This window comes from Ochlerotatus camptorhynchus, unplaced genomic scaffold (genome assembly GCF_037179485.1).
Source record: "Ochlerotatus camptorhynchus isolate MF236.1 unplaced genomic scaffold, CSIRO-AGI_Acam_v1.1 ptg000135l, whole genome shotgun sequence".
Lineage (NCBI taxonomy): Eukaryota > Metazoa > Arthropoda > Insecta > Diptera > Culicidae > Ochlerotatus > Ochlerotatus camptorhynchus.
Genome location: NW_027040625.1, coordinates 65,032 through 80,766, shown reverse-complemented (window position 1 = coordinate 80,766; position 15,735 = coordinate 65,032). Strand labels below are relative to the sequence as shown.

The 15,735-nt window shown below is 40.3% G+C and overlaps 1 protein-coding gene across 1 annotated transcript in view; it reads left to right on the top strand.

Annotated features, from left to right (window-relative positions):
* Window positions 1-14,407, top strand: part of LOC135700391 (uncharacterized) — a 74,568-nt gene extending 60,161 nt beyond the window's left edge. The window contains exon 2 of the mRNA XM_065220884.1: window positions 13,612-14,407. Coding sequence (XP_065076956.1) covers window positions 13,612-14,407 — 796 coding nt within the window. The remainder of the gene's footprint in view (window positions 1-13,611) is intronic.
* Window positions 14,408-15,735: the final 1,328 nt, after the last annotated feature.

Below are 15,735 nucleotides of genomic sequence, written 5' to 3'. Positions count from 1 at the left end.
GTCCACCTTCTTCGCCGCAGAAAGCCAGTTTGCAGTTTTTTTGGTCTTCTTTAGGTTCCGCTTGACAATAGCCCAGTATTTCTCAATTGGGCGGAGCTCTGGCGTGTTGGGAGGGTTCTTGTCCTTGGGAACCACCTGCACGTTGTTGGCGGCGTACCACTCCATGGCCTTTTTACCGTAATGGCAAGATGCCAAATCCGGCCAAAACAGTACGGAACAACCGTGTTTCTTCAGGAAAGGCAGCAGACGTTTATTCAAACACTCTTTCACGTAAATTTCTTGGTTGACAGTCCCGGAAGCTATGAAAATGCTGCTTTTCAAGCCACAGGTACAGATGGCTTGCAAAACCAGATATTTCTTTGCGAACTTTGACAGTTTCATGTGCTTGAAAACATCTGCTACCTTTCCCCTTCCTTTTGCCGTATAAAACTCCTGTCCCGGAAGCTGCTTGTAGTCGGCTTTGACGTAGGTTTCGTCGTCCATTACCACGCAGTCAAACTTCGTCAGCATCGTCGTGTACAGCCTCCGGGATCGCGCTTTGGCCGTCGTATTTTGTTTATCATCGCGATTTGGAGTCACTACCTTCTTGTAAGTCGATAGTCCGGCTCGTTTTTTGGCTCGATGCACGGTTGTAGACGATACACCCAGCTTATTTGCGGCATCTCGGAGAGAGAGGTTAGGGTTTCGCTTGAAACTACCGGCAACTCTCTTTGTCGTCTCAGCGGCTTCCGGTTTTCGATTTCCCCCCGATCCAGACTTCCTGGCTGTCGACAAACGTTCCCCAAACACTTTAATTACATTTGTAACGGTTGATTTGGCAACTTTTAGCGATTTTGCCAACTTTGCGTGCAAGTAGCTCGGATTTTCGCGATGCGCGAGCAAAATTTTGATACGCTGCTCTTCTTGCTTGGACGGCATTTTGACAACTGAAGAGTGAATTCCAAAATCAAAATAGGAGCAACATTCTACACACACACACCTTCAAAATGAGGGGTGTTCAGGTTTTTTAAATGCAAAATTGAAAGAAATACGTCAAGTTGATATTGACCAAATTTTGACCGTATCACCTTTTATATAGACATCAAAGGTTTGATGGCTAAAATTGGAAATGAATAAGATAGCCTTAAACAGATTTTAGATGCAGTTTACTATCATCATCAGTGGCGTATTTGTGCAGACCTTAAGGTTGTGACGTTATTATGCGGTCTGCAAACTGGATATACGAAAAACATGTGTTACTTGTGCTTGTGGGACACACGCTATAAGCAGAACCAGTACTTGAAAACTCATTGGGAAATGCGTGGACAACACCAGCTAAGGAAATCTAATGTAATCTACGCACCACTCGTTCCGAGTGAGTGAGAACTTTATAAGAAAAATCACCAAAATGAGGAATAATAGTATGTGAAATGGTTTTACTGTGAATTTATATGGATTTTAGATTCTTGAGTGGGGTGCACAATTTGAAAAGTCATCCAAACGAGGGATAAGACGGCGAGATATCGTTTTAAATATTCTAAAAAAATGTTCCTCTAATCACTTCCTACAAAAAAAAACTCTTGGATAGTAATATCGTAACATGCTTAAGTTAGGCAGCAAACGACCATCATCGGGATAACATACCAAAAATCATAAAGAGGGCGGTACCAAAAATTAGGACGTGTTAGGGTTTAAGTGTGTTCTAGACTTTTACTCAGGGGAACAACAAGAAAGTCAAATATGGTCAATTTTCTCAGTCCTAGGAAGTCGTGTTGTTCTGATTATAAGGCAAGGCCGGTAACATTTTTTAAATGAACAAAATATCAATAACGTATGATTTAAATCATCGGATTTAGACTGTATTCATTCTTTAGGGTTGTTAAAATAATTATTTTATAGAAATCTCACTCAACATACCAGCACATACTATGGTTTTATTACAATAAATTTTCATGAATTCTAGATTTTAAGGGGGTATCCAATTTGAAAAATTACCTAAATAAGGGGTAAGACAATAAGATAACGTTTTAAAATGTTCCTCAAGTCATTTTCTAAGAAAAAAAATTACGACAGCAATGTCGTAGCATGCTTTAGTTAGGTCGTATACAACCGACATCGAAACAACATACTAAAATTCATAAAGAGAGCGATACCAAAAAATTATTACGTGTTCGGGGATATAAGTTTGTTCGAGACTTTTACTCAGGGGACCACGAGAAAGTCAAATAAAGTGAATTTTCTCAGTCCTAGAAAAACTTGCTGCACAGTGTTATTATCTAATATTAAAAAGTATTGCAAAATTTATTGCTTCTAAACAGTTAAAATAATAACATGTCTAACTTCAACTTCGATTGTCTCAAAATGGTGGACGTTATCTTGGTCCTTTTGAAAAGTTACGCGAGTATTGTCGATCTTTTCAGTTACATTTTCTCCTTCTGCTTCGTGTTTCCGTCTACCATGTTCCAAATGGAACTTAGTATTCTTTAACCACTTTCACAGTAATTAACCCTCGCGTAACTTTTCAAATTGTAAGGCCTGTACACGAAAAAAATGCACCAGACAAAAGTGTTCGCCAAAAATTTATTTTATGTCGGATTTTCTTGAAACTTTCAGGGAATGAACTTATACATATTGATTATGTTTCGGCATAATTACTTTATTCAATTTCCTTTCCATCGCTGAAAGCCCGCACCTTTCCATTAAGACCCCTCATTACAATTTGTGCAATGGTGGAGCCGACCTTTTTGGTCACTTTCATCCATTCTTTCTTCAACTCCAGCTCGTTCTTAAACACCTTGGACGATTTTCGAACTTTGGCCTTCATTATGGCCCAAAATCTTTCCACCGGACGAATCTCTGGTGAATTTGGGGGGTTGGCGGTTTTTGGTACAAAAACAACGTTATTATCTCTGTACCAATCCAACGTCGATCGCGCGTAATGGCATGATGCCAGGTCCGGCCAAAATAATGTCTCGCCTCCGTGGGACCGCAGAAAGGGCAACAGACGCAGGTAAATTTCGCTGTTGATGGTACCCATTGTGATGTACGGTTTACTCAGTTTACCGCATTGGCCTATGGCCTGCCAGAGCAATTATTTTTTGGCGAATTTGTCCACTTTCTTCTTCCTTATGTCTTCCGGAACATCAAACCGTGATTTGGCAACGTAGAACTCCAGCCCCGGTATCTGCTTTGCGTCTGCCTTGATGTAGGTTTCGTCATCCATAACGACACACATCGGTTTCGTTAACCACTCTCGATACAGCTTCCTTGCGCGGGATTTGGCCGCCGTGTTTTGTTGATCACGCCGGTTCGGTGCCTTCCGGACCTTGAATACACGAAGCCCAGCTCATTTCATGGTTTGCTGAACGAACCAGGTGGAACACTTTGCCTTCAGAGCCGCGTCGCGAATCGAAAGGTTCGGATTACGCTTGAAATAATCCAACACCTTCCGGGCCTTCACAGGGTCAGCTGTCTTCGATTTTATTCCACTTCCAGCCCGCCGCTCGTTCGTCAGAGACTCCTTAAACGATTTTACCACCCGAGACACAGTTGTATGGGTGATTCCCAATTGTCTTCCGATCCATCTCATGGTCGCAGTCGGATTTTCCATGACGGCGCGCAAAATTCTCCGGCGATAAATTGTGATTTTAGATACACAACTCTCTTTCAAGCAGCATATCTCGTATGCCGTCGACACAGCTTCCAGAATTCTAGGATTGCCAAAGACTTCACGGATATCTACTGCCTTGAATCGTTGTACTACTCCTTGTCTCGCTCCATATTAGAATACTGCTCGGTTATCTGGACTCCTCACTACAACAACGGTGTCGAAAGAGTTGAGTCTGTTTAGTGACGGTTCTTGAGATACGCGCTACGTAAAATGCCGTGGATGGATCCCTTCCGATTGCCTAGCTACGAAAATTGTTTGCAACTGATCCATTTGGAGCCCCTGTCGGTCCGAAGAGATACAGCAAGGGCATTGCTAATTGCAGATATTGTGCAAGGACGCACCGATTGCCCTGTTCTCCTTGAGCAAATTGACATCAATGTTCAACCCAGAGCCCTACGGAATAATTCAATGCTGCGCCTGCCCATACAGCGAACTAATTATAGCATGTTCAGCGCAATCGGTGGTTTACAGAGACTCTTCAATAGGGTCTCCGCACTATTTGACTTTCACCTGACTCGCCAGCTGCTTCGCCGGAGGTTCATTTCTTTTTTTTTTCTTTCTATATCAGTTAAGTCTGTCTAGCAATGTTCCTTTTTTATGAGATGACTATTGACTTATTGTTGTTTGGTTTTAGTACTTTTCATATTTAATTTAGGTTACATTATTGGGGCCAATGACTTCTGTTGATGTGTAGTCATCAATAAATAAATAAATGATATAAGTAAGAGTACCAGTCATTTTTTCGATGTTAGGTACTCTATTATGAAATCTGTGAAAGCGAATCTAGTACCATGTAGAACATAACGTCTAATGTAACACTCATTAAGTCTGTCATTGAGAAAAATCGTCCAATGTCGCATGTCCGAAGGACAACTTGACTAGTCAAAACGTCAAACCGTTTCTACTGAATTTTCAAAACGATTATTCATTGAGTGCGGTAAAAATAAGATTGCAAAATGTATTGTTTCAAAACATAATCTGTCAAATTTCAACTTCAATTATCTCAAAATGTTGCATTGGTCCATTTGAAAACTTTCACGAGAAATCGGTGCTTATCCTTAGCCAGGGCCACATATCAAAATACATGCATTCCCGTCCCGTCAACGTTTCTCCAATCGATAACCCCCGCTTCAGACTCAGCTCTTTCTAGCTATATAAAATCAACTTGCTCGATAATTTCCAGATTAAGTGGAATATTTTAATTGTCTCCACCCATTTGGTTGAAGCTCCGTAGGCTCGTGCAGAGTATATCTATATCTTCACAGCGATACGGAATAAATCCCATCCACCCTTTCCGTTGATCGATCCACCATCATTGGTGTGCAGCCCATTTCACATCAATGTCGATTTAAGTCGCTTTTGGATGGGTGGCAGCAGTGTCGCAGCTCTATAGCCATATCGAGTAAATCCATCCATGATCGTTCAGGAGCAATTAATTTGTAATTAATACGCTCGTTGGATGCCATTTTCGCACACTATGCGCGAGTGCCGCCAGTAGTGGGTAGGTGGTGGTTTGATAGCATATTACGACACGTTCGAGTTATAACATCCATCGATCGGCTGCCGGATGGGTTCGTTCTGTTCCTGATTTATAATCGTGCTGTGCAAATTATGTCAGTGACATACAAAAAAATCCCATCTCATTTGCGCGGCGTCACAACATGAATGCGCGAGAATTGCGTGAATTTAATTAAATGTGATCACCGCAAAGTCCTCTGGCGATTGTCGAGACGGAATGTTGCGTTGATGCTAGCGTTCTGAGATCTAGGCGAAACTGGTCAGCGAAATGGGTCAGTTATGGTTTTGTGAAATAAAACCCGCTCTGTTGGAACTGGATGTGTATCATGACCGAGGGGATACTGCTGGGATTATTCACTCCGTTGAGCTTTTGCGCCAGATTGATTGATGTGGATGGGAATATGAACATATTCCCGCGCTGAATGGGCAGTTTTTTAGCAGCTGTATTTTACAGAAAGCATAAAAAAGGATCGGAATGATTGGGTTTTTATGTTATTTTGTATGGATTTGAAAATATTGTTCATGGCATATGGTGGTCACACGAGATTGACTGAACATCCATGATTTTTTGTATACGTTTAAGATGGTTTAATATGTTATTGTCGATTACCGTTTGTTAGGCTGAGGTCTTCTTCATCTTTGACTTTATTATGTCCCCACTGGAACTTTACGTCGGCTCTACAATTTGTATTATTTGAGCACTTCCATGGTTGTTAATTGAGATCTTTCTAAGCTGGTACCATTTTGGCGTTAGTACACCCAACCAGGCGATGTAGGATTTGCTTACAGTAATGACCAGAGGAGTGTGGAGGAGTGGATCCCGCATGAGCGGGGGATGAGATATTAGACTGATGCAAAATTTGAAATTTTCGCTCTACAGTGTTCAAACGGTTTCAAATCGTGTCCTGATTAGCCTCTGAAAGTTTAAACTCATTTGATAAGAAACTGACTTGGCACAAATGATTGGAAGTTTATATGAAAATTACTATGGGAAAACAAAACTTTTTGTTCATTGTCTTCTAGCCTTTTTACATATTGTACTGTTAAAAAACTCTTTAACTATCCTTAGGGGAATTTTTATCAGCTACAACTTTGCAGAAAATCGTTTTCAGCCAAACGTCAAATTAAATAGTTATTAATTGTTAAAGAGATTGATAATCTTATGGCAAGATTAAGCAACTGTATTATGGGTAACACTGTATTCTGCAGTGTGACATAGTAGCCATTATTTTTGTCCTCTATTCTACGCGCCATAAGCACCAATGTTGCCTGCTAAACAGTTGATTGAGCATAATCATAAGACATCAGTGACTTGAATCATTAAAAACTGTTGTTCCTTGCATTTGATCGAAAACTGGTCTTGAACAAAGTTGTGCTGAGAGAGTTTTCAATAAGTTCAGCTGTCATTTTCTAAAGTAGAGTGAACTGGTGAATTTTGAGATAGATATGAACGGCAAACATACTTTTGAACATAAAAACCAATAAATGATCCATAAAATATTGGAAAACGTTCCATAAAAAACATCCAAATGATCCATAAAACTTCGGAGAAAATCCTTGAAAAAGTGTGAATGAACCATAAAAAATATCAATATGATCCATATTTAATGTAAAATTTAGCAACACAATTGTAAAAATGTACCGCTAAATTTCTAAGCAATGAGCATTGAAATTGTACGAATTACCCATAAACATATTGCAATTGATCCATAATACATTCAGCAGTGAACCTTAAACTAAAGAAAGTGATCCATAGAAAATCATGTTTGCGCACCTAAAAATATAGCCATGTTCGGATTAATGAAAGCAACTTCCTCAGAGCAGTCTCGTTTTGGACAGCTTGAAGCTGAAATAAGTTTTATTAAACTAATTTAAAATCTAAACCAATCTTAATGCTTATAATAAAACCTATTTAAGCTTCAAGCTGTCCAAAACGAGACTGCTCTGAGGAAGTTGCTTTCATTAATCCGAACATTCTTGAAGAACAACATCGGATATAACCTCAAAATGTCAGAGGGATCAACACCACCGTTGAGCGAAGAACAGAACAGCGATATAAACTGTGCGCTTTGTGAAGGCCATGACCACGTAGATGATGTGATGTCTGCAATGTCTGGACCCATTATAGTTGTGCTGGTAAGACAACAGCTGGGTAAATCATGTATATAGCGTTTAGGAACAAATTGTAGGTTACCAGATTTTAGGATCAAATTGTAGTATCTAGATTAAGCAAATAAAGGGTTATTAAATTCAATATTTGCACGAATTCCACCTCCAACTAACCTACTTCAGTAGCTACATAGAGGTAACTCTAAGACCAGAAGGTCCCGAAGAAATGTCCTCAACTTTTTGGCTAAGCTCTGGTACTATCTTCGGTCCCAAGCTTATCGTTACACCCCTATAAAACACGAACCCCTCATTTTACCTGTCAAACTTTCATAGCGAATCAAAACAAACATTGTGTAGTACTAGAATTTTGACTAGCATGGGGTACGTTAATCGATTTGCTTGGGACCAATAGGCAAGTCAAGTAGTGAGCCAATTTAAAATCGTTAGTTTCGTATTGATTTTTGGTAGCTAGCTCACTACAAATAACTATAATTTAATTAAACCATAGGTATATTAACAAATTTAGGCAATTAAAATAATTTAGCTGTAAAACGTTTTTTAGATGGTTTGGAATTGTATCTTCTTTTGCTCTTTTTTTCTCGTTCATACTCCGACCTATCTAAGGTTTGGTTCAACGGAACTGTGAGTTCACAGTTCCGTTGAACCAAACCTGACGTCTGTCATTTCTGACAGCGACCGTTACCGTAGCTCTCTGAATCTCCCACAGGGTTGTCACTGGGTTTGGCGGTACAGGGTTATCCCGATATTCCGAACAGCGATGATCCATAAATTAGACGTATATTATTCACGTTTTGGACACTGTATTATTAATTTTGATCCATAAACCATGAAAAATTGCTCCATTACTGCTTAACTACTTAGATTTACTGTCCTGCCGTGTTTTTAGGTAGATGTGCGAGCGATGGTCAAGCGTCTAGAATTAGCTTCCAAAAGAAGCTTCTATAATAATCTTCTTAAGAAAAAATGAAAAAGAAATGTTAATTTTATGGATCATACCTAGGGTAGATGTTCCAGTTGTTGGTAGACGTGCTAATTTTGGTGTGTTCTATTTATAGTCTATATCGAGGGGGGCGACACATCCAAATCTCAATTCTAGATGCTCAACAGATCTACCACTAGCGAATCAATCTTCGAAAAATATTCTTTCATTTCTCGCATCTACTTGCATCGCGCCTCATCTTTTTACAGGAAATCTTCAGAATCGTCATCAATCTTCTTTCTATCTACTCAGCGTGAGCGCAACTAGCCGAAACAAAACACAATTTTTCCTGCATCGTAGCTAGAGTCGCTCCCCTCGGTCTATAAACATATGTTTTTTAATTTGATCAAACCTTGGAAAATTGCTACATTACTGCGTAGCTACTCAGGTTTAATGTTCTACCCGTGTTTTTTTTTGTCAGAAGAGCAGAACGATGGGCGAGCGTCTAGAATAAGCTTGTTAGTTTCTAAATGAAGCTTCCATAGGAAGCTTTTTAAGAATATTATTGTACAATCTTCTTTTGGAAGCTAATTCTAGACGCTTGCCCGTCGCTTCGCACATCTACCTTAAATACACGGGCAGGACAGTAAATATAAGTAGATAAGCAGTGGAGCAATTTTTCAAGGTTTATGGATCAAAATTTAAAAAAATAGTGTCCTAAACATGAATAATATACGTCTAATTTATGGATCATGCCTATATTTTTAAGTGTGCAAACTTGATTTTTTATGGATCACTTTCATTAGTTTAAGGTTCATTGCTGAATGTTTTATGGATCAATTGCAATATGTTTATGGGTCATTCGTACAATTCCAATGCTCATTATTTAGAAATTTAGTGGTACATTTTTACAATTGTGTTGCTAAATTTCACATAAAATATTGATAATATTGATATTTTTTATGGATCATCCACACTTTTTAAGGGATTTTCTCCGAAGTTTTATGGATCATTTGGATGTTTTTAATGGAACGGTTTTCAATATTTTATGGATCGTTTTATCAATTCTAAAGGTGCAAACTTAGGGCTGCCGATATGAACCGAAATTATGGTTTCTTAATAGTAATTCCCATATAAACTTCAAATGGTTTGTGCCAAGTCAGTTTCCCACTAAATGAGTTCAAATTTTGGGAGGCTAATCAGGGCCCAATTTGGAACCGTTTGAGGACTGTGGAGCGAAAATTTCAAATTTTGCATCAGTCTAATGAGATATACCAAGCTGAAATTCAATGCGAAAAAAAAAATAAAAAATAAAAATGTGGAGTGTAGCGCTTAGATCTAATTTTGGGCCTACTAAACACAACTCTATTTGGAGTGGATTTTTTTTTTTCACAAAATGGAATGTTTCCACTGTAGATGAGTTCTATTTATTTACCTTTCAGTACGCACCGTAAAATTTGATAAAGAGAAACAAATTGTTGAGATATTGTTCAAAATCTAATACTGCTTCTTGACCCCAAACTCGGCCTACGGATTCTAAATTAGGCCAAATGCATTGAAACGCCATTGATTTCCCTTCGGCCTATCGTATGAAGATAAAAATTGATTTGATCGGAGCGCTTCTTTTGTTTTTGAGAAAAAAACAATGGGTGTAAATATTCATATCACGCGTTCTCATTGACTTCATTCGGTAGCTTTTGAATTAAAGTAGCATACCAAACGCACAATAGTCTTGTTAACTCAGAAACAATGGATTTATTTGATGTTTTCTGCTCGATAGGCCCAAAATGGGTGATTTGGCCAAAGTAGTGCTCTACCCTATTAGTGAGTGACATGAATCATGTCGAAAATCTTCGGGCTTTGGAATATGGATATGCTAAAAGCGAACAAGAAGAGCTCCTTTCCTCTCATTGAGAGGAAAGGACCTCTCATACTCGATTTCGCAAGCTTTTCTTTTTTCCTTTTTTCCTTGACTTGTTGTCCGTAGATCTTGTTTTCCGTAGTGAGTACCAATGCTACCGACACCAGGGAGGCAGTTCCCACACCTGGACCCTACCGATCGACCCTTTAACTTATGGACCAGGGACCAACGGCTTTACTCCCCTTTCGAAGGAAGGCGTATGCTTTTTCAGCTGAACGGGAATTGGAGAGAATCGTGGCTAACTGAAATGCTGGCTTGTATCGTCGAAATCGTAGGCAGAAAACTAATTAAACATTAATGCATCAACTTTTATCATTCTCTGTGGTATTTGCTGCAGAGGATGATAGGAAATGCAACTAAGATTCAATGTAATACATATTTGGGTTCCGTGTACGACAGTATTTTTTTAAGTTTAACTTTATAAATAATAGAGGCGTTCAGCTCCCGGCTGGTTCGGCTCTTCACGACAGTATTTTTAACTCATACGAGAGCATAATATGCTGAGAGTTTGAAGATCATTTCATGATTATGAAATCATTTCTCTGTCTAGAAGTCGATAATGAGCAGTCATTAGACAGATAAAAACTTTTGAGCAATCCTGAAAATGATCAAAATTGTTTCCCTTTCTCGGAGTTGACTTCAAAATCTATGAAGGAATTTAAATTAAAATGCTCAAAAGATATATAGTTATTTTGGAGTTGACTCCATATTTAAAACATGAGCAGCTCTTTGACATATAAAAGCTAATCCAGCTGAAAATACTCCAAGCTATTTCCCTCTCTTAGATTTGACTCCTTCTTTAAAACATGAGCAGATCTTTAACAGATAAATACTATTGATTAATCCATTTTCAACCCTGTGTTCTCAATTCCTTCCCTGACATCCAGTTATTGCAATTTATTACCTCTAACCTCGTGATAGCCGCGAGTATTCGGCTATCGTTAGTAAGTTAGTTTTAAGTAAGTTTGTAGTCCAAACACTGAATATCGGCTCCGAAAAGCTACAGGAAATGAGCCTGGAAAAATAAACGCATTATAAAAAAAATCCATTTTCATTCATTCATTCTTTATAACATGAGCAGTCCTTTGATACAAGCTGTTGAGAAGGCCAACTGAAAATGTTTAAAAGTTGTTTACCTCTCTTGGAGTTGACTCCTTCTATAAAACATGAGCAGTACTGGCAAGAGATTTCTTAGACATTCACCTTCGAAAATCAACTTTTGTTATTTTTTAAAGTGCACGCTAAACAGAAATGCACTACATTTGAGATGACTTCTTTTCGAACGCCCCACCCTTTATTCAAACCAGTATCTAAACAATAACATCCTTTAACTGGGATAATATCCTGTCTCAATTCCCCTTTCCTCCTCCTACACGTCAACTAGTTTTCCGACGGTCATCTGTCTTCTTAAACTTATCTCATCCGAATCAAATATCGATTCCTTTTTGTTTCAGCAGATTTGTGGGCAGCAGACAGAATGTTTACACAGCAGTTAATGCGAACATTTCAACTGCTGATAAGAGGGTACAAGTTCGTCGAATACGATGGAACGGGAAAAAAAAACTAGAATCAAGTTAGATAGAGACAAGAAGTGGAAAAGAGCATCTTGTTAACTACTGGACTTTTTCTGTACAGCAACCAATGGGGTCTGTATATCGTTTCGGTGACAACAAACCGATGGCGGACGTCAAATTATCAACATCGAAAAAAGAAATGTTATCATTCGATTCTATTGAATCGATGGCGGTCAGATTGTTTTTTTTTTTTTTTCTTCGAGTGTACCATTCAAGCTTAGTAAGCACATTTCGGAGGGTAAAAAACTGGGTCGTATCGGAAGAGAAGACAGGATTGCAAAAAATGTTATCAAATCAGCAAAGTGCACCAGTAGTTTCTATACATTTTGTGTTGTAGGGTAGAAAAGCCAGTTTTGGCCCTACACACTGAGATACACACTGAGGATGCCATATACAAATTATATATTGGGTTGATTGGGTGTAAAGCTGACACACCCAAATATGGGTAAATTTTGAAACCAAAATATTAGTAAATATTTTCCATGTATGAGTTATTTTTATGCAAATTTGGATTAAACATGAACCCTTATTAGGGATTGTCGGCTTAATGCCCAATATCAGTTAACTTTACAAAATAATGATAACATGAATGAAATGTTCACTGAGCGATTTTAAGAGAGTCACTTTCTGAGCCGGAATTTTTGATTTACGATAGTTTTATAAAATTATGAAAAACTTTGATGATCGTTATCGTTACAACTCTCTACAACTCGATATTGAACGGACTATCGAGTTATAGAACAACGATTCGGTACTTCACGTATCTGCAGGTATAAAATAGACCCCAACACCTCTGTGGGCGTGGTCATTTAGCCTCTTGTTTAGTTACTCCTATCCCTACCTAACCGCGGGGCCGGCTGGGGTACGAGTAACAATAGGAAAGATCGGGTAACCAACCCCGGTGGGACCTTGGTCGTATGCTGACAGGGAAGGAGTGACTCCTCTCTCCGGATGCAGTGCAGTTTTCGAGCGTCTGTTCACCATGAAGATGCGGTTTAAAACGGTGTCTGTTCTCCATGTTAGGAGCGGCTGATCAACGTCCTACTGCCAGCGTTGGACTCTAAACTGTGCTGTGCACGATGGTCCTCCGGCGAGACAATGGGGGATGGTGCAGGCCATACAAGCCAGCCGTAAAAACTAAAGTACAGGAAGCAAGCAATGTTAATACAGACCGGAACAATCGACATAGATCCAGGCAACGAAAACGGACTAACGATTGGAAACTCGGAACATGGAACTGCAAGTCTCTCAATTTCTTGGGAAGAATCCGCATTCTTTCCGATTTATTGAGGGTCAGCAAGTTCGACATTGTAGCGCTGCAGGAGGTTTGCTGGAGGGGATCGTCGGAACATACGTATAGGGATGGTAAAACCATCTACCAATGCTGCAGCAATACACATGAGCTGGGTACAGCCTTCATAGTGATGGGCAAAATGCGGACGCGCGTGATTGGGTGGTGATCAATCGATAGCAGAATGTGCATGTTGAGGATCAAAGGCCGTTTCTTCAATGTCAAAGTGACGATGACAATAAAAACGCTTTTACGAGCAGGTGGAACGAGAATACGACTGCTGCCCAAGCCATGACGTCAAATCGTTATCGGATATCTTAATGCTCAGGTCGGCCAAGAGGAGGAATTCAGACTGGTTATAGGAAAGTTCAGCGCTCACCAGCTAACGAACGCCAACGACCTCAGATTCATCGATGTCGCCGCCTCTAAGAACCATACGTAGTACCTACTTTCAGCATAGCCTAACGGTACACCTGGAGATCACCACAGTAGACAGAATCGCAAATCGACCACATTTTGATCGACGGAAGGCACTTCTCCGACATTATCGACGTCAGGACCTATCGCGGCGCAAACATCGATTCGGACCACTACCATCTAATGGTTAAGGGGCGCCAAAAAACTCTCTGTTGCCAACAACATTCGGTACCGACGTCCGCCACGGTACAATCTGGAGCGACTGAAGCTGCCCGAAGTCGCAACTGATTACGCGCAATGCCTCGACGCAGCGTTGCCGGATGAAGTAGAGTTCACCGAAGCCCCTCTTGAGGTCTGCTGGAATAGCGTGAAAACAGCCATTGGGTTTGTGGAGCGGAATCGACGGAACGATCGGTTCGACGAGGAGTGTCACAGACGGTTTTGGACGAGAAATCATCTTTTCCGGGATAAGAAGCGCCGTCTGGAAGAGCTGGAGTGCGAAGAAATGCAGCAGCTGTATCGTTCTCACGAAACGCGCAAGTTCTACGAGATACTCAACGCATCCCGCAAAGGCTTTGTGCCGCGAACCGAAATGTATCGGGATAAAAAAGGAGGTATCTTGACAGACGAACGTGAGGTGATTGAAAGGTGGAAGCTGCCCTACGATGAACATCTGAATGGCGCAGAGGCAGAGGACCAAGGCAGCAGGAGGAATGGCTTCGTCGGTACAGCGGATGAGGGGGGCATGCCAGCTCTCACGATAGGTGAAGTTAAGGATGCTATCCGACAGCTTAAGAACAACAAATCAGCTGGTAAAGATGGTATCGGAGCGGAACTTATTAAAATGGGCCCGGATAAGTTGGCCACTTGTCCGCACCGACTGACAGTCAGGATCTGGGATACAGAACAGCTACCGGAGGAGTGGAAGGAGGGAGTAATATGCCCAATGTATAAAAAAGGCGACAAGCAAGAATGTGAGAACTATTGAGCGATTACTATTCTCAACGCGGCCTACAAAGTGCTATTCCAGATCATCGTTCGCCGTGTATCGCCACCAGCATGCAGATTTGTGGGTAGTTATCAAGCCGGTTTTGTGGACGGGCAATCGACAACGGACCAAATTTTTACGTTGCGGAAGATCCTCCAAAAGTGTCGTGAATATCAAGTCCCTACGCACCACCTACTCATCGATTTCAAGGCCGCTTATGATACTATTGACCGTGAAGAGCTATGGAAGATTACCGACGAGAACGGTTTTCCCGGGAAGCTGACCAGACTGATCGGGGCCACGATGGATGGTGTACAGTGCTACGTGAAGATATCGGGTGCGTTATCGGACCCGTTTGAAACTCGCAAAGCACTTCGACAAGGCGATGGTCTTTCCTGCCTACTGTTCAACATTGCGCTAGAAGGTTTTATGAAACGTGCGGGCTTAAACAACAAATGTTAGCTGGAGGAACCGAGCGCGATAGGACTCGCTAGGCAGAAGCGTGACAATCGATGGTGGATAAATTTATGAACCTCGGATCATTGGTGACGTCGGATAACAACTGCAGCAGAGAAATTCGCAGACGCATAATTGCCGGAAGTTGTGCTTACTACGTACTCCACAAGACCCTGAGATCGGGTAAACTTAACCCCCGTACTAAATGAACCATGTACAAGACCGGTAGTTTTCTACGGGCACGAGACGTGGACGATGCGCGATGAGTGCTTCCCGAGCAGGAAAGAATATCTTGATACCTTAAATTGGTATGGATGAGCCTGACATAAGAGGTAAAATACCAAAAAATAATACAAAAAAAAATGTTCCCACAATAACATTCCAATACCAAATTATGATAATGCAATACCAAAACAATACCACCCAGGTATTCTTTTGGTATCCAAATATCATTTTTTGGTATTTACAAAGTATTTTGCATGTAATTTTTTGGTATTATTCTTTGGTATTTTACCTCTTATGTCAAATTTTGGTATCAGATCAGAATTAGGTATTCATTAGTTATTTTCTCCTGCTCGGGTTAGGACCATCTTTGGCGGGGTATGTGCACACCAAATTTTGTTATTAAGTTCCAGCAAAACGAATTGCTGGATCACTTCCAGCAAAATCAAGTAAATTTAAAGAAAATCAGTAATTTGAAAAATTTTACTGGATGTTTCAGTAAATTGTAACAAATGTCAAATTCAGGCGTGTCAGGCAGTTTGGTTGGTAAATAACTGGTTTGCGGTTTTGAGTATTTTGCAGTCCAAGAAGCGTTCGGCTTGCGAATTATCATTGGGATGACGTAAATTTGACTGGAATCGTGGAGTAAG